We start from the raw sequence: 27,615 nt of genomic DNA, 5'->3' as shown, positions 1-27,615 counted from the left end.
TTCCCCAGTAGACAAACGAAGCAAAACTGCAGATCCACGGGAAGCACCTGTCGTGCTGTGGGTAAGTGCTAAGCAATTACTTGACTGTGTTACTTCTTCACTGCCTCACGTCAAATCTGCTCTGGGAGACTCCTAAGCCCTCTCCCCTCTCTGCACACCTTAGAGTTCACTGTCAGAAAGTAGTCTGGCAGTCGTGCTGGCTTTGTTAAGGTTTACTGTAAATAAGTCTCTAACTGTTAGACATTCACAAGGATTCAGTACTCTTCTTCCAGCTAGCCTTTCTTTCCCCAAGAATCTCTGTGGGGCGGGGGAGGGAGGCAAACAAGAGGAACTCGCTGCTAAGTCTGATCCCCTCCACTGGGCGAGCCTTTCTCTCTTGGTTGGATGCAGACACATCCAGTTATGGTTGTGGAATCTTCAGCCACAAAGCAGACAGGGAAGTATGACTTGCTGCCCCTTCTGTTTCTGGGGACGGAAACCAGGACACTCAGCATGGCTTTGCAAGAGTTCTGCTGCTGAATTTCATGCAGCCCCAGTCCTGCCAGGCCACCTTTTTCTCTTGCGGCGCCTACCTCCCTATTTGAGCCACGATCTTGGTATGTAGCTCTGGCTTGATTAAAACTAAAACTATGTAGCCCAGGCTAGCTTCCAACCCAGACGGTTTCCCTCTCAGCTTCTCCAGTGCAGGGATTACAGGCATAAGATTACACTCCCAGCCTTTTTCTTTCAGAGTTTCTGGAAGCTCAGCTATGTATTTTCATTCTCATCAGGGCAGCACATGAAAGGAATTTTCACAAGCGGGGCAAGGTGGATGAACTGCAAGAGCGGACTCTTGGCTCATATTTGAATCCAATTTGGGAACTGAGCTTGGGTGGCAGATTAATAAGACATTCTCTCCTTTATCTATTCTTCCCGAAGTGCCCGCCATGTAGACTCTGGAGAGCCTAATGAACCACAGTCATCTCTTTTGTAGCTCAAATTCTAGCGGGAAGGAGACCAGCAATAAACTGAAGGCAACACCCGGCAGCTCCCAACTGTTTATCGCTTCTTCTGGTGCGTCGTTAGGGACGCACTCCGCGTTGTCGAGGTCCCTGGGGGTGGGTGGGGCGGTGGCTCTGAGGAGAGTCTCGCGAGGATTTGGGAACCAGCGCGGGATCTCGTCCGGGTTGCCAGGAGACAGCGCAGCCTCCGCAGACCATCGCCTATCCCTGAGTAGTGGCGGTGCGGGACTGCTGGCAGCATGGTGAGTCCGGCCGGTGCTCTGGGTCTCCAGTGCACAGGGAACAGGGGGATTTTCGCTCCGAAATGCGGATATGGTTGGGTTCCGGGGACTGGGAGGCCCGGGCGTAGCGGCCTGCATTTTTGGATGACTAGAATGGAGAACTGGGCGCTTCCATGAGGTCCCACTTGGGGAGGCCAGGATGCCGGGGCCTGCATGCACTTGAACTAAGGTTTGGCCCTTCGGTTCTCGGGGCTGGTCGTCGAACTGGCCAGACTGAGAGCCTGGTGTGCAAGGTGTCCAAAAGTCGGAAGCTGAGTCTGCCAAATCCTGGGGATCTAGGATTCCATCTCATATGGGCTCTGGGGCACTTAAGGTGCACAGGGATCAGAGTCCGGTTCCGGAGAAACCCTAGGAACTGTCTCTGAGATGGAGAACCTGATGCATCATCCCACGGTGGCTAAGGTCCCTCTCTACTAGGGATGTTAGAGAGGGCCGAGTGTCATAGTGTGATCAGCGTATCACCTTGGGTTGCGGAGACCTCAGGCTCCTTAGACCTTCCTCGTATAATGAGGCCCTTCCCCTTCGGACACGGGTGTTGGCATTAGTGCAGTCTCTTGGCAGGGGTGCCAGGAGGTGGGTCATCAGCTGACGGGGTGACTTCTCCCTTGGGGGAGCTCCTGCCTGGAAACATCGTGAATAGTAACTGCTGTTGATTTTCCCTGAAAGCGTTTATGACCTTACCACGCCGCTAAAATAAAGCAGGACCCATGTGAGCAGTTTCTGCTGGAAACACGTTTACAGACACGCACGAGTGCACGTGCTGTTTGCTCACTCCTGACTAGAGCTCTCTGTAGTTTATGATTTGGAAGAAACGAGCCTCAGGTTTGGTCATTGCTCTGAGGTCACTCTTTCCCACATTTACACCGGTAAGAACTCGAACTTAGCTAGAAGGCTAATTAATTCTCTGTTACTTGGTAAGTTTCTTGCGTGGTTGTGAGACATAATAGCCAACATACTGCATGGTGGCCTGCGCTGTGTGCTCCTCCATTTTTAGCTCAGATAAGTTGTTTTTTTTATTTTAGGTTTCCATACTACCCCTCAAAAGCGCCTTAATTTCTTTCCCCATATTCCTTCCCTCAACCCCCTCTTATTTTATTTATTTATTTTTGCCACACCAAAGAAATCCTTGCCCTTTTTCCAGGAATGAATGGTTTTGGAGTGACTCCTTTCTTTCCCTTTTGGAAAGAGAAGGTGTTCTTTTCTGAAGAGGATTTCTTCTCTGTGTTTCTCCAAATGTGTTAATGATCTCCCCTCCCCGTGTACACGTGGCTCACAGGGCGTGACTGAAGGGAGGGTCAGTACAGTGACGCCCTCTGGGTGGGAGCTCCAGTGAGCAGTGTGTGAACTAGCAGAGGCCTTGGTTCTTGACAGGTGTGCCTTCCCATAATGCCCGTGGAAGCGAACCGTCGGTCAAGGGGGATGGCATTCGAGAGAGTAGCCTTTACTTACTCAGCCGTCTCTTCCTCAAACACAGGCACCCAAAAAGAAAGGGAAGAAAGGCAAAGCCAAGGGCAACCAGATTGTGGATGGGCTCGCACCAGAGGACATGACCAAGGAGCAGGTGAGCACAGCCCTTCTGAATGTCTGGCCCCAGGGTGGGCTCTGCTGCAGATGTGTTGGCAATTCACCCGCTCTTCTGCTTGCCCGTCTCCTCTCTGTCTGTGTGAGTGTAACGTGCTTATCCTAAGTCTACAGTTTCCACTCCCACCCCCACATTGCATGTTTTTAAAAAATGCAATACGTCCATGTGAAGAAACTTTTTAATAGGAACTTGGAAGGAGTCCCCCCAGCCCTGGAACGTAATAGTTATTTTTAACTTTGTGTATTTTTCTTTTATTCTTACCTTTTTTATGTACCCATTGTTCATAGAGCTGATGCATATGTGATAATACATATATATCATTCTTTGTTTGCCAGTAAACATTATAGCAAAAGGCAAGTTTTTAGCTTCCTGTGATGGCTCATGCCTTGGAAGGCAGAGGCAGGTGGCTCTCTGTGAGTTTAAGGCCAGTCTAATCTACATAGGTAGTTCCAGGACAACCAGACTACAGAGAGAGTATCTGTTTCAAAAATTCAAAATAAAAGAAGAAAAAAAAAAGATGAAAGTTTTAAAAGGAACATGATTGGCGGGGGTGGGGGGAGAGCATGAGGGAACGGGATGGCCAAGATGGGGGAAGGACAGAGAGGAAGAGCAAGGAAAGAGATATCTTGATTGAAGAAGCCATTACAGAGCTAGCAAGAAACCTGGCACTAGGAAAATTCCCAGGAATCCACAAGGATGACCCCAGCTAAGACCCTAAGCAATAGTAGAGAGGGTGCCTGTACTGCCCTTGCCCTGTAGTCATACTAATGACTACCTTAAATGTTATCATAGAACCTACATCCAACAATTGATGGAAGCAGACACAGAGATCCACAGCTAAGCACTGGGCCGAGCTCCCAGAGTCCATTCTAAGAGAGGGAGGAGCAAGAATATGAACAAAGGGGTCAGGACCACAATGGGGACACCCACAGAAACAGCTGACCTGAGCTAGTGGGAGCTCACTGACTCCAGACTGACAGCAGGGGGACCTGAATGAGACCACACTAGGCCCTCTGAATGTGGGTGACGGTTGTGTGACCGGGGCAGTCTATAGGGCCACTGGCAGTGGGGCCAGGATTTATTCCCAGTGCTTGAACTGGCTTTTTGGAGCCCATTCTCTTTGAAGGGATAGCTTGTTCAGCCTAGATATAGGATGGAGGGCCTTGGTTCTGCCTCAAAGTAATGTGCCAGACTTTGTTGACTCCCATGGGAAGGCCTACCCTCTCTGAGGAGTGGATGGGGTATGGGAGGGGGAAGGTGGAGGAGCTGGAGGAGGGAAGGAAGTAGGAACTGGGATTAGTATGTAAAATGAGAAAAGATTGCTTTAAAAAAAAGGAACATGATTTACCTAAAGTTACACTGTCTCCATCTGATTAATCATCCACTATTTTTAAAATTATTGTTATTTCTTTTGTATGAGTTTTCTTTCCTTCCACAGTGTAGAGTCTGGGACTGAACTCAGGTTTTCAGGCTTGGCACCAGGTACCTTTACCTGCTGGATAATTTTGCTGGCCTGTTGCTGTTTTATTGCTGACAACACTTCCCACAAGGAGCAGCTCTATTGGAGCTGTCTCTTGCTTATTGCCTGTACTTAGTTTGGGGGGAGGTTTTCTTCCTTTATTTAATTTTTGTTAAGGCGCGTGCTTTACCGCTGAGCTCTATCCCTGATTCTGGGATGATTCTTTATTATATCTTTTGGTAGTGTTGGAGATTGAACTTGGGGAGGTTATGTCCTTCTACAAATTATTTTAGGACATATGTCTATGTATGTAAAAGGCTAGAGAACATAATTAGAAACCTAACAAGACAGCTACAGCATGTGGCAAACGGTGTGTCCACCTGGGTCTGTGTTGATGATTTATTTATTTATTATGTATACAATATTCTGTGTGTATGTCTGCAGGCCAGAAGAGGGCACCAGACCCATTACAGATGGTTGTGAACCACCATGTGGTTGCTGGGAATTGAACTCAGGACCTTTGGAAGAGCAGGCAATGCTCTTAACCTCTGAGCCATCTCTCCAGCCCCAGTGTTGTGAGGTTTTGACACAAGACTGGAGGGTTATATGCAGCTGTGTTAATAAGACTTACTATTTTATTTTTCTAAGGTTTATTTATTTATTATGTATTCAGTGTTCTGTCTGCATTACCTGCATGTCAGAAGAGGGAACCAGATCTCATTATAGATGGCTGTGAGCCACCATGTGGTTGCTGGGAATTGAACTTAGGACCTCTGGAAGAGCAGCCAGTGCTCTTAACCTCTGAGCCATCTCTCAACCCAAGACTTACTATTTTAATAGTTTAAGATAATATGAAGGAGATTCAGAGAGTGATATAAGCTAAAATTGGAGTTGGACCTGGCTCGAGTGTTGGTGATTTTAGAGGCAAAAGACTAAAAAATAATAGCAAAATTTCCATACTTTAGCAACCATGCATAGCCACTTGGTGCCTGCCTCCTAGTGATGTGTGATATCGTACATAGACAGCTGGAGCCTAACTCCTAATGACTTGGGGTACCGTACACTGCTGGCCAGTCTCAAGAAAAACAATCTGTGCTATAAATGTACTACATACAAGACAGTGTGATGTCCCCCAACCCCGTGAACCCAGATATGGACCCCACACAAATGGCTGATGAGATAAAAATCAAATAACTTCCCCTCAACTACCGTAAAAACTTCCACCCTCTTTCCGCCACGAGAGAACTCACCTCTAGGAACTTCCTGCTGCTCGTTTGCAGCGGTTTCAGTAAATCTTCTCTTATCTTCTCTGTCTCGGTGTTCTAAATAATTTCTTTTCTTTCTTCTCTCTCTCTCTTTTTTTCCGAGACAGGGTTTCTCTGTGGTTTTGGAGCCTGTCCTGGAACTAGCTCTTGTAGACCAGGCTGACCTCGAACTCACAGAGATCCGCCTGTGTCTTCCTCCCGAGGGCTGGGATTAAAGGCGTTCGCCACCACCGCTTGGCTGTATAATTTATTTTTACTTTATTTGTATTGGTGTTTTGCTTGCAGGTATGTAGGGTGTCAGATCTTGGAATTACAGACAACTGTTAGCTGCCATGTGAGTGCTGGAAATTGAACCGTGGTCCTCTGGCAGAGCAGTCAGTCAGTGTTCTAAACTGCTGAGCCATCTCTCTATCCCCTGAACTCTGGTGTTCTTAGCTTTTTGATTTTTCGAGAGAAGTTAGAAATTTGGATATTTATAATAAATCCAAATAGCAATTGGTGACAAACTCTGACACTAAGCCAACAGAACAGGATTCTGTGACCGTTGGAGTATAACAAAGGCCTGTGACGTGAAGGCACTGCCGGACACTGCCAGTGTGATGACAGCACTGAGGCTGGGCAGATTCTGCGAGGCCGTGTGCGCCCATAGGCACCTAGCCCCTGCCCAGTATCCTTCCTCAGAGCCTTGGCTGCTTTTTGTCTTGTTTATTGAAACGGAAGATATGGCTTCCCTGTGTGAAATGTATCTTGAAAGAGAAAATACTGCACCGTAGCTGTCCTGGGGCTGTGCCTAAACATAACTCATTCTCGCGGGAAGCGAGGGCCTGAGAACGCCGGAAGCCTGCCCTACTTTCCTCCTTAACCTATTTGCAGATTTATAATTGGCTCTGGACAGAGTCTGTTGTATAATTTTTTAATAGTGTTTCCAGTGGTCTTTTTATTTTTATTTTAATCTTTTATGTTAAAATTATGTGCTTCTGTGTATCTCTTACAGTTGATGTGCTCCAATTTTTTTTTCTTTTTTTTCTTTTTTCTTTTTTTTTCTTTTCTTTTTTGTTTTTTTGAGACAGGGTTTCTCTGTGCAGCCAGCCCTAGCTGTCCTGGAACTAGCTCTTATGGACCATGCTGGCCTCAAACTCACAGAGATTCGCTTGTCTCTGCCTCCCAAGTGCTGGGATTAAAGGCGTGCGCCACTGCTGCCAGGTGTATTCCAATTTTCAACCATTTTCCTGTTTAAAATTGTATATTATTTTCTTTTAAAGTGTTTTTGGGGGCTGGAGAGATGGCTCAGAGGGTAAGAGCACTGACTGCTCTTCCAGAGGTCCTGAGTTCAATTCCCAGCAACCACATGGTGGCTCACAGCCATCTGTAATGAGGTCTGGTGCCCTCTTCATGTCCAGCAAGCAAACAAACAGACAGAACACTGTATACGTAATAAATAAATAATTTTTTTTAAAAAAAGTGTTTTATAGTTAATAACAATGGGAAAACTAATATTGCTGAACAAAAATAATGCCTGTGTTTCTTTTTCTTTTTTGTTTGTTTGTTTCCTGATGTTTTGAAACGGTTTCTCTCTGAAACAGTCCTTGCTATCCTGGAACTCACTCTGTAGACCAGGCTGGTCTCTGTCTTTCAAGTGCTGGGATTAAAGGCATGCGTCACCATCACCTGCCTTGAGAACTTTCTTAAAAGAATCCAGGAGTTGCTGAACAGTTTTAATTGTTTTGTAATTCTTTGCCAAATTTAAGAAACTTGCTGTTTACTGTCTCTGGAACGTTCCTGCTTTGTATTTAACTTTAGTAAGGTGACCCCCCCCCCCTTTTCTTCCCTGCTTCCCTTGGTCCGCACACTCTGGTGGTGGCTGGGCTTCTGCAGGGCGCCTCACTTGATGCCCTGTGCCTGGCCAGGTGGAGGAACATGTTGCCCGCATCCGGGAGGAGCTGGATCGGGAGCGAGAGGAACGCAACTACTTTCAGCTAGAGCGCGACAAAATCCACACCTTTTGGGAGATCACAAGAAGGCAGCTGGAGGAAAAGAAGGCTGAGCTTCGAAACAAAGACCGTGAGATGGAGGAGGCAGAGGAGCGGCACCAGGTGGAGATCAAGGTGAGTGGAATTGGTCTGTCTGTGCCTGCTGGCGTCACAGGGCAGCAGCACCGAAACGGGTCCCAGGGGGACACTTCCTGCTTTTCTTTGGGAATAAACTCCTTTGCTTGTGTTCTTTGTACTGTGAACCAGAGGCAGTTTTTCTTTTCTTTTTGGTTTTTTTTTTTTTCGAGACAGGGTTTCTCTGTATAACAGCTCTTGGCCATCCTGGAACTCACTCTGTAGACCAGGCTGACCTTGAACTCATAGAGATCCACCTGCCTCTGCCTCCCAAGGGCTGGATGGGTGTGCCACCATTGCCTGGCTGAGACAGTTTTTCTAAAAGTCAGAGGAAAGTTGCAAAGGTTATTTGGCTGTGTCATTTGTCACCCCTTTGATCACCTGCATCGATTCTGTTGATTAACCTGGACTAGATGAGTGACCAGCCACCCCTTCCTGCACTGCTGCCACTGTGCGCTCTGGGGAAGAGGACCACTTCCTCCGATGACATAGGACTGCGGTAAGATCCAAGTGAGGTGTGCCACGAGCAGCTGTGAATTCAGCCAAATATGGAAAGTACTGAAAACCTAGAGCTGGGTATGGTGGTGCACGCCTGTGATCCTAGAGCTGGGTATGGTGGTGCACGCCTGTGATCCTAGAGCTGGGTATGGTTGTGCATGCCTGTGATCCTAGAGCTGGGTGTGGTGTTGCGCGCCTGTGATCCTAGAGCTGGGTGTGGTGGTGCACGCCTGTGATCCTAGAGCTGGGTGTGGTGTTGCGCGCCTGTGATCCTAGAGCTGGGTGTGGTTGTGCATGCCTGTGATCCTAGCACTTGGTAGGCAGATGCAAGAGGGCCAGGAGCACCCACTTTAGTTATGTGAGTCGTGTGAGACCAGCCTGAGCTACTGGAAACCCTGTCTCAAAACAAACAAAAACATGAGGTGTTGATTTTTATTCATTTGTTTTTCATAACGGAATGACCTGTCACAGTGTCCACTGTGCTCCCGTTAGAGCCTCCCAACAGTCTCTGAGGAGGAAAAGGGGAAGCAGGTCCTGAGTCTCTGACTCGAAGCCTCTGAGTGGCGGGAGTATGAGCAGGCTGCCCTCTACAGTTCTGCTGCCACTTAGCTGCTTGGGAGCTGGGCATGCACTGGTGCTGCAGATGAGCATGTGGCGCCCACCCCCACGCCCCTTGCAGGTGTACAAGCAGAAAGTAAAGCACCTGTTGTACGAGCATCAGAACAACCTGGCGGAGGTGAAGGCCGAGGGCACTGTCGTCATGAAGCTGGCCCAGAAGGAGCACCGCACGCAGGAGGGCGCACTGCGCAAGGACATGCGGGCGCTGAAAGTGGAGCTCAAGGAGCAGGAGCTGGCTAATGAGGTGGTGATAAAGAACCTGCGTCTGGTAGGTACCGGCTGTGCTTCAGTGGCTGTGGAGACGGGGAACCTAGCCATCTTTGACATCTGGGGCCTTGTGTTTTTGTGCAAAAATTATCAGAGGTTTTTTAACAAATAAGACATTAGCAAGACTTATTCAAATTTGTAATATGTAGGGGTGGGAGAAATGGTTTAACACTTAAGAGCACTGGCTCTTCTTCTAGAAGATGTGGGTTCAATTCCCAGCACCCACACGGCAGTTCACAACTATCCGTAACTCTAGTTCCAGGGGATCCAACAGTTTCTTCTGGCTTTTGTGAACACCAGACACACATGTAGTAAGTATACTGACGTACATTAGGCCAAACACCCATACACAGAAAATAAAAATCTGAGCTGGCTCAGTGGTTAAGAGTACTGGTGGCTCTTACGGAAGACCCGAGTTCAGTTCCTATCATCCGTACAGTGATTCACAACTGTGTGTGACTCCAGAACACGATGCCCTCTTCTGTCCTCCATATGCACCAGACTCGCAGATGCTGCAGACATAATACTCACATAAAATGAAATAATAATTAAATGATAAATCTTACAAAAACTGTAGCATGTAATTGTTTTTTTTTTTTTTTTTTTTTTTTTTTTTTGGTTTTTCGAGACAGGGTTTCTCTGTGGTTTTGGAGCCTGTCCTGGAACTAGCTCTGTAGACCAGGCTGGTCTCGAACTCACAGAGATCCGCCTGCCTCTGCCTCCCAAGTGCTGGGATTAAAGGCATGCGCCACCACCGCCCGGCATGTAATTGTTTATTAATCTCTGAGCTGGACTTGGTGGTACACAAGAGGCAGAGGCAGGTGGAGTGTTCAAGGCTAGCCTTGTCTACAGAGTAAGTTCCTGGATGGCTAGGGCTACACAGAGAAACCCTGTCTCAAAAAACCAAAATAATCACCATCTCTTGTACTGCTTTAAGCAATAGTGAGGCAGGGTATCAGGAGCCTGCTGTCCAGTATAGATGTGGCTGCTGTTTCTGGCTTTTCATAGGTTGGATGAGGAAACCAAACCATGTACGGTACTCATGTTTGTACTGTCTGTCAGATTCAGAGGTGACTCCCCTGGGGAAGTGAGTTATGTATGAAATGTGGAGGTTCTCAAAGCCATGTTATTGGGCATACCTATGATGTGGAGGTAAGGAAAATCCAGAAAGCAGCAATAGCACAGGGGTTACTAACCTGCATTTCCCCACAGGTAGTAGAGCCGTGGGTTTCTCTGTCTGGCTTTCTAGTAACACCCCCTTCTCATTTGTGCAGAAACATGCTGAGGAGATCACCAAGATGCGAAATGACTTTGAAAGGCAAGTTCGAGGTCAGTTTCGCAGTTGTACAGGGTGTAGGATGGTGCCAAGGAACCCCTCCCATCACTGCTTGGTAACTTGAGACACATAAACCATATTAAAGGAGCTCAGTAGCACACACACGCACATGCACACACACACGCGCACACACACACACAGGGAGGGTGGGGGAGACGGTGAGGAGAAGAGAGAGAGTTTTTGTTTTTTTACTTTAGTTTTTTTGTTTGTTTTTTGTTTGTTTGTTTTTAGACTTCTCTGTGTAGCCCTGGCTGTCCTGGAACTCACTTTATAGACCAGGCTGGCCTTGAACTCACAGAGAAGCTGCTGCCTCTGTCTTCTGAGTGCTGGGATTAAAGGTGTGTGCCACCATGCTGGGGTCACTAGAGAATATTCAGAGCTACAGAAAAGCTCAGCCCCATGTGAACTTAGGGAGTTGTGGTCAGCGCCCACATCTCCATTCTGTCTCAAGCGAGCCGTCATCAGCACACAGCACTTTATTCAGGCGTCTCCTTAGCTCCTGCCTTGAAAAGCCTTCCATGTCTGAAGTCCATCCGCTTGTTGACTGAGCCCTACAGTGTGTGAATGGTTAGTGTGCACTGGGAGTAGTGAGGGACAGCCACTGCAGTCATCAGTTATAGACAGGAAAGCTGGTAGTGGCCTCTGTGCTGACTAGGTCACTTGCAGGAAACATTCACTAAAGCCTGTCTGGCTCCGGCAGGTGGCCTGCGCAGCCTCCATTCTGACCCTGACCAGTATTCTCGAGCACTGTATCGGTTTCATCTTTTCCCGTGGCTTTGGGTCACCTGTTTTTCTAAGCTGCTGTGTGTGCTGCTGCCTTTCAGAAATTGAGGCCAAGTACGATAAGAAGATGAAGATGCTGAGAGATGAGCTGGACCTGCGGAGAAAGACTGAGATCCATGAGGTGGAGGAGAGGAAGAATGGGCAGATCAGCACGCTGATGCAGCGCCATGAGGAAGCTTTCACTGATATCAAGAACTACTACAATGACATCACTCTGAACAACCTGGCCCTAATCAATTCCCTCAAGGTACTGATGTGGTCTGGGAGACAGGGCCTGGGGATGCAGACCTGGTCTGCAGGCCCACCAGATCTAACACTCCCTCCTAAAATAAGATTGGAGAGTGTCCCTCTGTTACCCTCAGATAAAATTAAAGGTGTTCTGACGTGTAAATGTCTAGGCAGGGCTACCGAAGGCGCTGCATATTGACTGACGTGTGGCCACAGTTGGCAGTTGTCACTGTGTGTAAATGCTGACAGAATGGTGTCAGGAGTTCATCCCATCAATCACTGCTTGGCCATTTTGGACATGTCAATACTGGCAGGGTTTCCACAGTAGAGAATTGCCTTTGGTCTAAACAAACGCACCCTTTCAGTCTGCATGGACATTCTATCCTTACGTAATTCAGCAGAGCTTGCGACTGCAAAGCTGCCGCTTACCCATAAAAGAAGACCTGCTCCTCAGCGTGCTTGTGACAGGGCCTCACGGGGTAGTTCCAGCTGTCCTAGAACTCGCCGTGTAACCAGGCTAGCCTCAAACTCTCGGAGATCCACCTGCCTCTGCCTCCTGAGGGCTGAGATGAAAGGTATCTGCCTCAGGATCAGTTTTTCCTTGAGGGAATCCATCACTGGATGTGTTGGCGCAAACCTGAAATCCCAGTGCTAACGAGATAGAGGCAGGACAAAGCCAGCCTAGGCTGGTTAGGGAGACATTGTCTTAGAAAAACAAAAAGTGTCAGTGAAATGGTTCGGTGGGTGAAACTGTTTCCCCTGCAAACCTGATGTCACGAGCTATAGCCCTAGAACCCATAGCGGAAGGAGAGAATTAGCCCCTAAAAGCAGTCCTCCTGCCTCCGCGAGTGTACTGTGGCATGCACAGTTCTCCAACCTCCGTGAGTGTACTGTGGCATGCACACCCATGCTCACACACATGTCAAACACTCATAATAAAATGGAGGGCGTTTGGCCAGTGCTCCCAGGCCAAGCCCCTGTGTGTGCACTGTGCTAACAGGAGCAGATGGAGGACATGCGGAAGAAAGAAGAACACCTGGAGAGGGAGATGGCGGAGGTGTCTATGCAGAACAGGCGGCTGGCAGACCCTCTGCAGAAAGCAAAGGATGAGATGAACGAGATGCAGAGGAGAATTGGGAGCTATGAAAGGGACAAGCACATCCTGATTGTGAGTTTCCTACTGAATTCTTTCCCCTCCTCTGAATCCTCTTTCCCTCCCTGCTGGGCCCAGGAGGGAAAGCGTGGGAGGGAATGTCTTCTTGAGGTCCTCTGTGAGCAGGACTCATCCTTAGTGCAAAAAAGGGGGACATGGTGATGCTGGACTTTCTCTTTCTTGAGCTCCTCTGGAGCTATAAGTAGGCAGGCACTGTTGTAGACGGACCCTCGTTTTCCACACATTCCACTCATAGCTTGAGTGGGGCCCAGCTGCTGGAGTCTTTCAGCCAGTTGTGCCTGATGGATTTTTTCTGATCTTGCTGTCTCCAGGAGTCTGTGGAATGTGAATGTCTGTGAATCCTAAGTATTTTATGTCCCCTACTCCCTGATTTCCCTGCAGTGCACAAAGGCACGTTTAAAGGTTGTTGAAAAAGAGCTGAAAGACCTGCAATGGGAGCACGAGGTGCTGGAACAGAGGTTCATCAAGGTGAGCAGGCGGGGTGCTGGAGCAGAGGTTCATCAAGGTGAGCAGGCGGGGTGCTGGAGCAGAGGTTCATCAAGGTGATCAGGCGGGGTGCTGCAGCAGAGGTTCATCAAGGTGAGCAGGCGGGGTGCGTAGCGGGCTCTGGACTGGTGAGTGAGATGCACCCTCCTCCCTGCTCCTAATCTGCACTTCTGTTGTTTGTTTGGAAATAGGGTCTCACTGTTTCATTCAGCCTGGTCGTAAACTCCTGGGATCTGGCATCTCCTAATTTAGCCTCCTGAATAGCTGGAATTATAGGTGTGTTTGCACACAACTTTTTGTTTGTTTGTTTTTGTTGTCTGAGATGGGTTTTTCTGTGTAGCCTGACTATTCTGGAATTTGATCTGTAGATCAGGCTGGGCTCAAACTCAGAGATCCACTTACCTCTGCCTCCCAAGTGCTGGGATTAAAGGCGTGCACCACCACCCGGCTCTCCATGGTTTCTTTACAATGAATAGGCAATAATAGTTAGTACTAAAAAATGTACAACACAGATGGAATCACAGGGACCAAGCCTCCTCCACAAACTGATAGGCCACCAGGAATCCTGGTTCTCATGAGATTTGGGGCCTTCTACAAAATATACCAATAAAAAAAAAAACAAAAAAACCATGGGGTAAGCCAAGTGTGGAACACAACTATAAACTAAGTCCATAGTTCAACGTCACCCTGGACTACATGAGGATACTCTGTCTCAAAATTAATTAATTAATAATTGCATCTTATGACTTTGATAAAGAAACAAAAACACTCTTTAACCTGAATTCCCAGGCCACTAATCTAAACATTTGGTGTGACTCTCTCCTGCCCTCTTACTGTTAGGAATGAAATATCACCTGCTTGTACTGCAGCTTTTCTTTTTTTTCGGGGAGAGGGTGGTTTTTCAAGGCAAAGCTTCTCTGTGTAACAGCTCTGGCCATCCTAAAACTTTTCCTATAGATCAGGCTGGCCTCAAACTCACAGAGATCCACCTGCCTCTGCCTCCCAAGTTCTGGGATTAAAGGTGTGCACCACCATCACCTGGCAAGCATTTTCTTAATGATTGTGTTTCTGTACTGATGGTTCTGGGTTCTATAAGAAAGCAGGCTGATCAAGCTAGTAAGCAGCACTCCTCCACGGCCTCTGTATCAGTTCCTGCCTCCAGGTCCTGCCCTGCTTTAGCTCCTGTCCTGACTTCTTTCCATGATGGATTACAGTGGAGAAGTATGAGCCAAATAAACCCTTTCCTCCCCAAGTTTCTTGGTGATGGTGTTTCATGACAGCAATAGTAACCCTAACTGAGATAAGTGGTAATGCTGACTCCCTCCTCTTACCTTCTGCTGTGTGCTGAACTACAGACTTCATTCTGTGCACATAGGGTATAGTGCAGACAGTGTGGATACCAAATGCCCATGTGCCGTGGGTGTGACGATAGTAAAAGTGACCCTTCTACAGAAGCAGCACACTTAGGACAGCAGGGTGTGACCCTTCTACAGAAGCAGCACACTTAGGACAGCAGGGTGTGACCCTTCTACAGAAGCAGCACACTTAGGACAGCAGGGTGTGACCCTTCTACAGAAGCAGCACACTTAGGACAGCAGGGTGTGACCCTTCTACAGAAGCAGCACACTTAGGGCAGCAGGGTGTGACCCTTCTACAGAAGCAGCACACTTAGGACAGCAGGGTGTGACCCTTCTACAGAAGCAGCACACTTAGGGCGGGCAGGGTGTGACCCTTCTACAGAAGCAGCACACTTAGGGCGGGCAGGGTGGGAAGTGGTTTCTCCTGAGGAGACATCTCATGTGAAGGTCTCATTGTCCCCAGGTGCAGCAGGAGAGAGACGAGCTCTATCGTAAGTTCACTGCAGCCATCCAGGAGGTGCAGCAAAAGACAGGCTTCAAGAACCTGGTGTTGGAGCGTAAACTGCAGGCACTGAATGCTGCTGTGGAGAAGAGGGAGGTGCAGTTCAACGAGGTGCTGGCAGCCTCCAACTTGGATCCTGCAGCACTAACGCTTGTGTCCCGCAAACTTGAGGTAGGTGCTGATGGCCTCTTGAAGCACGCACGGTGTTTGTTTTTTTGTGGTGGGCCCTTAAGTCTTGCTCTTTGCCTTATTGAGCAGCACAGAGGCTCCTCAGTTAGGTCAGGGGCTGCCATGGTTTTTGATTGAGAGCAGCGCGTGTGCTGCAGGTCTCTGGCACTGGAGCTGTCCTCTTGCGGTTTTGTCCCCTACCACCTACTTTCTTTTATTGAGACAGGAACAAGTGCATAGAGATCACCTTTCTCTGCCTCACGAATATTGGCATTCAGAGTCTATATATCTCACCCAGCTTTGTGGTCTCTCTTGAGCTGTCCCAGTACCTCACTAACCCTAACCTGAATCTCTGGTGTTCCTGTTTTTCTGTGGCTCAGAGTGTGCCAAGCCTTAGTTTATAGTTGGACTTTCTTTAGACTGCCAGCTCCCAAATAATGATGTGGAGACTTCTTATTAATTATGAAAACTTTGCCTTGTTACAAGAGGAGACCACTTGTTTCCCGGCTGCCCTGCAGCTCAGACCCAAAAATAATCACACAGAAACCATACTATTTAAATCACTGCTTGGCCTGTTGTAATATGAGCGGCAGGGCTACGTCCCCGGCACCCGGCCGCCCGCATGGCTTAGCTTATGCCCCGAAATAATTACACGGAAACTGTATTCTTTTGAACACTGTCTAGCCCATTAGTTCCAGCCTCTTATTGGCTAGCTCTTACATATTGATCTAACCCATTTCTAATATTCTGTGTAGCACCATGAGCTGGCTTACCAGGGAAGATCTTAACCTGCATCTGTCTGGAGTGGGAGAATCATGGCGACTCCCTGACTCGGCTTCTTTCTCCCAGCATTCTCTTCTGTCTACTCCACCCACCTAAGGGTTGGCCAATCAAATGGGCCAAGGCAGTTTCTTTATTAGTTAACCAATGACCTTCCTCCATCATTGGCCCATTAGCTCTAGCTTCTTATTGGCTAGCTCTTTTTTTAAAATATTTATTTATTTATTATGTATACAATGTTCTGTCTGTGTATATGCCTGCAGACCAGAAGAGGGCACCAGACCTCATTACAGATGGTTGTGACCCACCATGTGGTTGCTGGGAATTGAACTCATGACCTTTGGAAGAGCAGGCAATGCTCTTAACCACTGAGCCATCTCTCCAGCCCCTTGGCTAACTCTTAGATATTAATTTAACCCATTTCTATTAATCTGTGTATCGCCATGTGGCTGTGGCTTACCGGGGAAAAGTTCCAGTATCTGTGTCTGGCAGGGCTACATGGCTTCTCGCTCTCTCCTCCTTCTTCCTCCCAGCATTCATTTTAGTTTTCCCCACCTACATCTATTCCCTGCACAGGCCCAAGACAATTTCTTTATTAACCAATGGTATTCACAGCATACAGAGGGAAATCTCACATCACCTTCCCTTTCCTGTTTAAATGAAAAGGAAGGTTTTAACGTTAACATAGTAAAATTACATATAACAAAACAGGTATCAAGCAAGAATTACAGTTACACTGGGTGGTGGTGGCGCACGCCTTTAATTCCAGCATTCGGGAGGCAGAGGCAGGTGGATCTCTGTGAGTTCGAGGCCAGCCTGGTCTATAAGAGCTAGTTCCAGGCCAGGCTTCAAAGATACAGAGAAACTCTGTCTCAAAAAAAAAGAATTACAGTTACAATATTGGTATCTACTTTATCATAACTAAGGAAAATTATAACTATATAGGCTTGTTTCCAACTAGATCTTAAAACTTAAATTAACCCATTTATATTAATCTATGTTCTACCACGTGTCTCATTACCTCTGTCAGAACTGTGTGTTTGGCTGGCGAATTCCACCTCTCAGATTCTCCCCCCACTATGCACCCCCAATTCCTCTCTGTCTCCCTGGAAGTCCCGCCCGTTCTTCCTGACATTCAGCGCTCTATTAAACCAGTCAGCAGGCGCCTTGGTAGAGACAAAGATTGTCCTGCAACATTAGTCACTGAGTGGAGCTAGGTAACCTGAGGGGGAAAGCTGATTTGGGAACTATGAGTCCAGGGTCCTCTGTTACTTGAGACAGGGAAAGGCTCTGCCACTGTGAGGACCCCAGGATGCTGACTTAGGACTGGGGCAGTGACAGTGAGGAGGGTCACACACAGCAGCCATGGAACGTAACCACTTTCCTACGACCTGGGGAGTAATGTCTGAACAGAGCTGAGAGCATCACCTGTTCGTGTGACAGTGCTGTGCTGGGAAATCTAGTGGGGACAGTGGTAAATGAAACACGTGGCACTTCAGCTACCACGGGGACAGAAAATTCTGTCACCTGAAAAGTCAGGAGGCTGAACCTCTGACAGAACCTCCAGTCTTACCTGTCGCCTGCTCGCTAAGCTGTAGAATGGCCAGGGCTCTCTGCTCCTACCTTGCTTGGAGGAGGGCAGCACAGCTCGAGGGAGTGTGGCTGACGTGAGCAGCAGCTGGCTGATGGCTTCCAGACTGTGGTTGGCCCCCAGTAGTTTGTTTTGTTTTGTTTTTCGAGACAGGGTTTCTCTGTGGTTTTGGAGCCTGTCCTGGAACTAGCTCTTGTAGACCAGGCTGGTCTTGAACTCACAGAGATCTGCCTGCCTCTGCCTCCCAAGTGCTGGGATTAAAGGCGTGTGCCACCATCGCCCAGCTGGCCCCCAGTAGTTATGGTTATCTTTCCCAGGGTCCTTTGGAGACAGGTGTGGTGCTTTGTTCCCAGATTTGCTGATGCTTCTAGGATGTGAACAACTATATCTGAAGCCCCAACAGACCCAGTAAAGGGGGCTTACAATTCATCCCAAAGCAGATCCTCTAGGGCAGGAGGGTGCATGGCTTCTCTCTTGCTTGTGCTGTGCTTGCAGCAGAAAGGCAGACCTGCAGCTGCTGATGGATAGGTTCTATTCTGAGAAGTACTGTGCCATCAGCACACAGGTTAGCTGAACTTGAGTGCCAGTTTCTCACTACAGACTTCAGGCTCAAAGGACTAACTTTATGTAAGCCAGACTATGTAGCAGTTTTGTTTGCTGCACTTTCCTGTCCCTGTGGTCAGAGGCATGCAACACTAGGCATTGCAGGAAGCCCCTTGCTGAGCCACCCTAGGGAGTACCCAGCAGTTGGGGGATGCAGACTGAGGGTGATTGCACAGACCTGACTGATGTACTGATGAGTATAATGACAATGGAATATGGAAGGTTCCGAGCATAGAGACTGGATCAGAAGAGCCCACTCTACCTGAGTGGGAAGTGCAGGGGTGAGGGAGCAGGACTGGTGAAGGGTAAGAGAGACAGAAACTCCCAAGAGTTTGTCAAGGGACTGACCCGAGAGGACTTTTGTCTGACTGAAGATGGTTCAGGAGAGTCCAAGGTGACATCCATGTTCCTCAGCAATGAGGGTAGTTCACTTACAGAGTAGTGTTGTGGGGTAGCTACCAGAGAAGACTGCTTGGACACGGATTTAAACAAATAGAAAATCTTCATTAGCTGGGCGATGGTGATGCAAGCCTTTAATCCCAGGAGGCAAGAGGCAGAGGCAGGCAGATCTCTGTCAGTTCAAGGCCAACCTGCTCCACGGTGGCCAGGACTGTTACACAGAGAAACCTTGTGTTGAAAAGAGAGAGGAGAGAGAGAGAGCGAGGGGAGAGAGAGAGAGAGAGAGAGAGAGAGGAGAGAGGAGAGAGAGAGAGCGAGAGAGAGAGAGCGAGCAAGAGAGAGAGAGAGAGCAAGCAAGAGAGAGAGAGAGGAGAGAGAGAGGAGAGAGAGAGAGAGAGAGAGAGAGAGAGAGAGAGAGAGAGAGAGAGGAGAGAGAGAGCGCGCGCGAGCGAGAGCCTTTACTAGCTGGCCAGCTGGCGACTGCACTGGGTGTTGGGCCCCAGTGTAGCACTGAGCGAAATCTCTCAGGATGAGCTTTTAAGCACGAAAACCATGTTTTAGGTTGACATATTTTAGTTAACGAAACAGCTAAAGCATATCTAAAGAAGCCAGAAAGACTTTCCCAGAATTATGGGATTTGATGGATTAGGTCCTTGTTTTCATTTTGGCAGGTGATACTATTTACGTGTTGAGTTTTACAGCCTGAATGGTATTTCCATCATGAATCAGTTGGACTAAAGTCTGGGGCCTACTCAGGTCTGAGGCCATTATGGTGTCGGTCCTGGTCCAGTGTAGAGGCGTGTGGTGACGTGGGTTACTTGCTAGGTCAGTTTGCAGGCCGTAGGTCTTCTTGGCCTTGGCAGCAGTGGGACCCTGGGGCTGATATCTGCATTGCTGTGCCCTGTCCCAGGTTGCAGCGGGTCAACTGGAGTAGAGGCATGGAGGGAAACACGATCCTGCCTCAGGAATGGGGAGGAAGGAGCTGTCTTTAAGTACTAATCACTTCCCTTTGCTATCAAGGAACTGAGGCATGGAGTTGTCAGTTGTGTCCATTCCAATCAGGGTTTATTTAGCTCTAGCTGTGGGTTAGCTCTGCCTCTCCTGGTCACCACTACTCCTTTCATGGAAGTGACAAAGAGATAGTGGGTTTTGTTGTTTTTGTTGCTTTTTGCTTTTGAGACAGGGCTGTTTTGGAACTCAGTCTGTAGACCAGGCTGGCCTTGAATTCACAGAGATCCACCTGTGTCTGCCTCCCAAGTTCTGGGATTAATGCTTGTACACTGTAAAGATTTGTCACTTGTATTGGTTTAATAAAATGCTGACTGGCTGGTAGCAAGGCAGTAAGTATAGGTGAGACGACCAGACTAAGAGAATTATGGGAAGAGGAAGGCAGAGTCACAGAGTCACCAGCCAGATGCAGAGGAAGCAAGATGAGAATGTCATTCTGAGGAATGGTAACAAGCCACATGGCTAAACATAGATAAGAATTATGGGTTGATTTAAGTATAAGAGGTAGCTAGTAATAAGTCTGAGCTACCGGTAAGCCAAGCATTTATAAGTACTATAAGCCTCTGTGTGGTAATTTGGGAAGCAGCTGTCGGATATTTGGGAGTTGCTGTCAGGACAGAAACTTTTGCCTACTCTTAACTTTTCTTTTTTTTTTTTTTTTTAAAGATTTATTTATTTATTAAGCATACAATGTACTGCTGGCAAGGAAGGCACCAGGTCTCATTACAGATGGTTGTGAGCCACCATGTGGTTGCTGGGAATCGAACTCGGGACCTCTGGAAGAGCAGTCAGTGCTCTTACCCTCTGAGCCATCTCTCCAACCCCTACTCTTAACTTTTCTACATAATAGTCCATCATCAAGGGAAGTCAGAGAAGGACCTGGAAGCCGGGATTGAAACAGAAGCCATGAGGAATGATGTTTACTGGCTTGTTCCCCTGGCTGTCCTATCTGTTGTCTTACCCCATCCCTGGTGTACCATCCAGGACCACCTGCCAGGGATGGTACCACACATGTGAGTGGGGCCCTTCTGCATCAACCATTAAGAAAATGCCCTACAAGCTTGGCGGTGGTGGTGCACACCTTTAATCCCACAGCACTTGGGAGGCAGAGGTAGGCGGATTTCTGTGATTTCAAAACCAGCCTGGCCTACAGAGCGAGTTCCAGGACGACCAGGGCTACACAGAGAAACCTTGTCTCAAAAAGTAAACAAAACACAAGGTGGAGAGCAGTAGTCCTTTATTGCACCCAATACCGACCTCCGTCCTATGTCACATGTCCTAGGTCACACGCACACAGACCTCCGTCCTATGTCACATGTCCTAGGTCACACGCACACAGACCTCCGTCCTATGTCACATGTCCTAGGTCACACGCACACAGACCTCCGTCCTATGTCACATGTCCTAGGTCACACACACACAGACCTCCGTCCTATGTCACATGTCCTAGGTCACACACAGACCTCTCTCCTATGTCACATGTCTTAGGTCACACACAGATCAACTGCTCTTGTTGACCCTCGGCAGTCTGGGGCTTCATTGTAAAATGTCAGCAATACAAAGACTCCACTGCTGTCCCTTGTTGTTCTTGCTTATGCCTTGGATGCCTTTCCTGCTGACAGACTTGTGTGCATACATGTATGGGCTGAGGTGACCTCTACTGCTATTCCCTGAGCCTTTCCAACCCTTAGGGAACCCCTAGACTAGTGTCCACCTGTCCACGTCTTTCAGATGACAAATATTAAAGTCAGCTTTGTCTCTCTCCTTAGGATGTCCTAGAGTCAAAGAATACCACCATCAAGGACTTACAGTATGAGCTGGCCCGGGTCTGCAAGGTAAGGCTCCCCCCCCAGCCCCACCTTCCCCTCGGGGCTATCTCCTCCCAATCGAGCTGTGCCCATGTATCTAGCTTCAGCTTGTGAACATCATAGGCAAAGGGCTCTGAGGACCTCTCTCATTTCTTCTACATACTTCATTCAGGAGGCGGGTGTGCTGATCCCCACGTGCTGTGCCCTCATAGCCTTAGGGCCTGAGAGAGTGACCTTGTCCTGGCGTTGCTTATAGTCCTGCCAGGCACACACTTAGGACTCTGTATCCTACCGCGTTCAGATCTGTTTTTCCCTCGCCCTCCTTTGCTCACCTGACCTCTGAGTCGGTTGGGAAGTCTCTGCTCTCCAGAGAGTGCCCTCTGCAGTTCGGCTCTCAGCCTTTCAGACTCCTTCAGAGTCTAGAACAGCTCCACACCCTTCTGTGCTAGCGTGTATGCACAGACTCCAGATGGTCCGTAAGTGGACTGTCCTGCTGTGCTTTGTCCACTGTCTTGCCAAGGACTTAACAAGAGCAGCCACCCCACAAGTGGCTTAATTCTATGGGGAAGGCATGGTATCCCTGTTCAGTTGTTTAGGGCCTTATGAGGACATTCATGTCATCTGATTTTAGTTTTTAAACATATTTGCTGGACAGTGGTGGTACACGCCTTTTTCCCAGCACTCTGGAGGCAGAGGCAGGCAGATATCTGAGTTCCAGGACAGCCAGGGCTACACAGAGAAGAAACCCTGTCTCAAAACAAACAAACAACAACAACAAAAAACAAAACATACAGTCAAGCAAACAACCCTCTGCATAGATAGATAGACAGTGTCTGTTACCGCTTCCCAGCCCTCCCTTAGAGACCAGGCTGGAGCTTCCCTTCTCACACCTGTCCCCCAGCTGAGCACAGTCAGCTGTCTTCTGTGTGTGCTGCTCTCGGGAGCTGGGGAGATCCTTGACTTTTATCTGACCTGGTGTCTGAACCTGGGGTGTCTGGTAACCAGAGCTCAGCCTCAAGTTCTCTCTGGAACCCATCCTTCCTTACATTTTTCTCTGTATTCAAGGATTAGTCTCTTTACTAAACCACAGTAAGGATAATGAACCTTTTTGTTTTTGTTTGAGACACAGCCCCATTATATAACCCTGGCTGGCCTGGAACTCACAGAGATCTGAGTGCAGAGATTAAGGGTGTGCACTAAATCCTAGCTAGTGAGCCTTTTGATCATTTGCTGTGAGGTTCACAGCTTTCGAGCAGTCTCGTTTCATTCAGTTCATCAACACCTATAATCCTAGCACTTAGGGGTGCTGAGGCAGGAGGAACATGAAAAAGGCTACAAAGTGAGTCCCTGTCTCAGACAAATGAATAAAACATAATCAAGTCTTTACAACCACCTAGTGAAATCATCCCAATTAAAAAAATAAATGTGCATTTTAGCCAGGCCATGGTAGTACACCTTTATCGCAGTACTTGGGAGGCAGAGGCAGGTGCAGATCTCTGAGTTTGAGGCCATTCTGGTCTACAGAGCAAGTTCCAGACAGCCAGGGCTACAGAGAGAAATGCTGTCTCGAAAACCAAACAAACAAAAAGTGGATTTTGGAGTTTAGAAAGATGGTTCAGTGGTTAAGGACACTGGAGTCTAGTTCTCAGCATCCGCGTGGTTAGCTCACAGCTTCCTGTAACTTCTGCTCCAAGGAATCTAACTTTCTCTTCTGGCCTTTTTGGGCAACCGCACATAGGTGTACCTTCCCATACATATACCCCCCCACATATATGTGTGTGTGTGTATATATATATATATATATATATATATATGTATATATATATATGTATTATAGTAACAATAAAAGTACTAGACATGCTTTTTTTGAGCTGGGTATGGTGGCACACCCTTTAATGCCCAACTCCTGGTGGCACTCAGGAGGCAGAGACAGGTGGATCTTGGTAAATTATAGGCCAGCCTGGTCTATATAGCAAGTTCCAGGACATTAATGGAGACCCTGTGTAAAGAGTCAAAAAAAAATTACAAGTCATGTTGGTATATAAAAAAATTTCATACAATATATTCTGATCCTTTTCCTTTCTTTCCCCAACTACTCCCAAACCCCCTGCGTCCTACCCACTCAACTTTATACTTTCTCTCTTTCAAAAACAAAAACAATATGTAAAACACATAAAAATGAAAAAAAAATCAAAAGACCAATAAGACAAACAAATAAATGCCAAAACAAAACAAACACAAGAAAAAGTACACACACAGATGGAGTTCATTTTGTGTTGCCAAGCTACCCCTGGTCAGGGACCGGCCCTGGAGTGTGGTTGCTGTGCCCAGTGACACCGCATGGAGAAAACTGGTTCCCCTGAAGCAGTGAGATTTTTGAGTACTGAACTGTTCTAAGAGAAATAGCAAGTTCTAGCCAGCCTGGGATATATGGTGGAGTTTTTTCCTAGACAGAAATAAAAACGAAATTCCAAATATCAGACCCTGATTAGCAGAGAACCCCCTCTTCACGAGGAAGTCGCTTGTCTTTGTTGGCCACAACAGCACCATGTCTGAGGTCCATGGCTATATGTAGCCTGTTCAGCGTCACTGGGGAGTTGGAGGTGCTGAGGTCTCTGGAAGCAGGGAACAGGTGCCATTCCACCTTGGCAGGAAAGGGACGGAGACCCTCACTGGGAAGTACTTGCTAAAGAGCCAGGAGTCTGCCCAACTCTCAGTTCTTCTGAGACCTTACTGTAAGGGATTTGAGTTAATGTCATGAAGTCATCAGCATTGCTAGCACAGAAGAACCTTGGACAAATGCTTGGCCCAGATCTCCTACCCCAGCTTTCATGGGGTGGAGGGTACCTCTGGGTGAGCCATAGCATGTGGACTCCTTTCCTCCCTGACATTTCTCTCTCCTTTCAGGCCCACAATGACCTACTGCGTACATATGAGGCAAAGTTACTGGCCTTCGGGATCCCTCTGGACAATGTGGGATTCAAGCCCCTGGAGACAGCAGTGATTGGACAGACACTGGGACAGGGTCCTGCAGGACTTGTGGGTGCCCCTACATAGCCACCTTCTGGGGGCTTCCGCCTTTAGAGTTGGCCTGCCTCACTTTCCAAAAGATACCTATTCTACTCCAAGAACAGACTTCATCAGCAATGAAAGTTTTTCCATATTTCCTTTGTCTTTGTTGGGAAGAAGCCTGCAAGGCTTCTAAGGTCTCCTTGTCTACCTGCTTCCGTGTACTGCCCGGTTTGTGTCGTATTTGCCCCTTTGTGTCCTGCCTCCAACCTCTGCGTACTAACCTCTCCAGCAAGAGGGCAACTCGGTGTCCTTTGTTGAGCATGAAGCCCATGCTCTTGATTTGGCTGGGCAGCTCAACCAGAGAGGACTGGCAGGCTTCCTTTTTGGGCTAGGCTCTGCACAACCTCTCCTCTCTGTGACTTTTCTTACGCAGTTCAGGACCACTTTGCCCAGGGGTGGCACTGCCTGCAGTGGGCTGGATACTCCACATCAATTATTAATCAAGAAAATGGCACACAGACTTGACCACAGGCATCTGATGGTGGCATCTCCTCATTCCAAGTGACTAGCTTGTGTCAAATTGATAAGAACTAATAACCAGTGCCATCTCCTTTGTGATAGTGAAAACCTAAGAGAAACCCAGAAGGTGCTGGGAGAGTTATCTCAGTCCAGGAGCTGCTTGGTCTTGGTCTCCCTGGGAGAATTCAGCTGCATATTGCAGCTGGGTTAACTGGGGTTTGGGAGACAATCTGAACCTTCCTGAGGACTGAGAATGAGAGAGTCCTCTTTGGACAGCTCCATGGAATCTAGAGCTCGTGACTCTGGGCATGAAGACGATCACAGGCTTCAGAGGCGGCAGCTAGTGAAGGGATGGAGGAAGGTGAGGCTGCATTGTGAGCTGAGGCGCTCAGTTGAGAGCGTGTGTACAGAGACTAGGCACCCTTGGGCTGGCCTCTTATGTGCCTGACTATACTGGAAGGAGGGAAGAGGAAGGGAAAAAGAGAAAACAGGAAGTGGGACTGGGCTGTAAAATCTCAAAGCTTGCTCCTAGTGATATACTTCTTCCAGCAAAGACGTCACTTCCTTAACCTTCCCAAACAGTACCCCCAACTGGGGCGAGGTGTTCAAACACGTCAGCATTTTCATCCCTACCATCATACCAACACAGACCTCTGTATACAGTTTGGGAAGCTACAGATGATTATAAGCGACCATGTGGATGCGAAGAGCTGAATCTGGTCCCCTGCAAGGCAACAAGTTCTTTTTCTTTTCTTTTCTTTTTTTTTTGAGATAGGGTTTCTTTGTGAAGCCCTGGCTGTCCTAGAAGTCTATCTGTAGACCAGGGTGACCAAGAACTTAGATATCCGCCTGCCACTGCTTTTGAGTGCAGGGACTTAAGTTATGTACCACCAACTCAACTCCTAATTACTGAGCCAAATCTGCAGGATGCAGCACTTTTTTTATGAAGAGCTACCTCTATCTTCAGGCACAGCAATGAATCTAGAGATTCCTGCCATTCTGAGGAATTTGTTGCAAGAAATGCTTCCTCAGTGGCACCTGCTTTGTTCTAAGACAGATTTGTCTATAAGGATGAGGCCAAGAACAGGAAGGCGACTTGGGTAGGACATGCATTTCTCACTGGAGGAAACTCTGGTAGTGGTGGGCCTTTTATTGCCTATAGAGAGACCGTTCCAATGGAATAGATAATCTATACAAAGAGTGTCTCTTCAATAAATAATTGAGCTGGCCCCTACCTTGCCCACGCTAAGCCTACAGCACCCAGTATTCTCAGGCGGTCTCCCATCCAATTACTAACCAGGCCAGCTTCCGAGGTCAGGTGGGATCACGCAGGTTCAGTTGTTGCTGGCGAGCCGCAAGAGGCGGCTGCTGAAACGCTGACCTACGCTCCTGCAAGCCAACCCTCACCCACGCCCTCCCGAGTCCGAGTCAAAATTCGGAAGGTCCTACGGAGGGAGGGGCAAGCCCCTCCAAGCCGCCCGCCAGCCAGCCTGCCAGCTAGGCCCTCCTCAGCCCTCTGCCCCGGTTCGGAGCCGGGCTCCAGGGCCAGCAGCAGTCGCCAGCAAGCCCTACCCACCAATCTTGTCTCCCTTGTCTCCCGTTCCTCATCATCGGGCACCCTCACCGCGCCCCAACCGTGCCCCTGGCAGGTTTGTTGGCCCGCAAGCTGGCTCCTCCCTTGCCCGCCCTCGGCCTCCCTCGGTGGGGTATCCACGGGTGTCGGCTTTGACAGGGCCTCAGGGACTTCCAGGGCAGGGGTCGGCTTTGGACCCCGACTCTCCCTCCACCTGGGGACTGTTGCCAGGTAGCCAGCCAGCTCCTGGCCTCTGTCGTCCCGCGGGCCACTTGTGTCCCCTCTGGTGGAGGCGTGGCGGTTGGGTCCGGGGAGATGGGAGGCGCCCGGGAAGGGGTGATGGTGGGGATGGGGTGGGACTGGGATGGGGTGGCATGAGGAGTTCGCCGGGGAGGTGCCCAGATAGGCTCAGGCAAAGCGGTCGGATCGCTTGGGGCATCCTTCCAGACACTGTCTTGCTGGTGCCCTACCTACGGTGGTGTCTCGACGGGTCTGGTAGTGGCTAGGCGCTAGTCTCTCATCATTGGGGAACTGTAGTTTCCTCCTAATCCTCCTCCTCCTCCACCTCTTCCTCTACCTGTCCCCCCCCCCCCCCCCCGCTCCTGCTCCTGCTCCTCTTCCTCCGCTCCCCAGAGTAAGCCCCTCCTCCTGGAGAATCTAGAAAGCCTGGGATTGGGTCTCTCTAAGAGACTGTGTGCCTGTGCGCGCGCGCGCGTGTGCTTCCTCGCCGTCCAGAGAAACCTTGGGTTCTCTCTTTGGAACTTGGAATGCCAGCTCCCAAGATTCCAGTTCTGCCCCAAGTCCACCCCCACCCCCAGTCCCACCCCTATCCCCTATCGTCAGCCAGCGGGGCCATCCAGTCCCCCATTGAAGATGCCTCCCCGTGATGTGGGCGGCACGCCCGCCCTGCGCGTGGGGGAGAAGAGAAAAAGGCAGGCTGTCCAGCGTGGAAGATGCTCCTGGGCCGACCGGTGGGGCCGAGGGAACTTGGAACTGGGTCTTGGCGCTCTCTGCTCGTGGACGGTGGCGGCGGGGGCAGGTCCCGGGCCAGAACTCTCTTGGGCTATGTATCCTTATTTCCAACGGGCCACCCGGCATCCCCCACCTACCGCTCCTTCCATCAAGGAAGAGTCAAGAAGGCACGTCTGTTCCTTCTGCACCCACCTCTGGGGCTGAGCAGGACCTTCCTGAGCCTGGACTGTCATAAGGAT

General features: G+C 48.8%; 1 protein-coding gene across 4 annotated transcripts; it reads left to right on the top strand.

Moving 5' to 3' along the window:
* Window positions 1-1,192: 1,192 nt before the first annotated feature.
* Gas8 (growth arrest specific 8) lies at window positions 1,193-24,859 on the top strand. 4 transcript variants are annotated; one of them, XM_057753674.1, is made up of 11 exons: window positions 1,193-1,243; window positions 2,757-2,843; window positions 7,496-7,693; window positions 8,871-9,077; window positions 10,351-10,405; window positions 11,237-11,442; window positions 12,424-12,591; window positions 12,979-13,065; window positions 14,905-15,114; window positions 21,262-21,327; window positions 24,208-24,859. In XM_057753674.1, exons 1-11 carry the CDS (start codon window positions 1,241-1,243, stop codon window positions 24,355-24,357), a joined length of 1,437 nt encoding a protein of 478 aa, XP_057609657.1. In that variant the 5' UTR covers window positions 1,193-1,240; the 3' UTR covers window positions 24,358-24,859. The 4 variants fall into 4 exon arrangements, with proteins under 4 accessions (XP_057609657.1, XP_057609658.1, XP_057609659.1 ...); XM_057753675.1 differs by lacking the exon at window positions 1,193-1,243 and having other exon boundaries at window positions 1,890-2,843; window positions 7,464-7,693; XM_057753676.1 differs by lacking the exons at window positions 1,193-1,243; window positions 2,757-2,843; window positions 7,496-7,693 and adding an exon at window positions 8,172-8,192.
* The last annotated feature ends 2,756 nt before the right edge of the window (window positions 24,860-27,615 follow it).

This window comes from Chionomys nivalis, chromosome 21 (assembly GCF_950005125.1).
Source record: "Chionomys nivalis chromosome 21, mChiNiv1.1, whole genome shotgun sequence".
Taxonomy (NCBI): domain Eukaryota; kingdom Metazoa; phylum Chordata; class Mammalia; order Rodentia; family Cricetidae; genus Chionomys; species Chionomys nivalis.
This window is presented reverse-complemented; position numbering and strand designations above follow the sequence as displayed.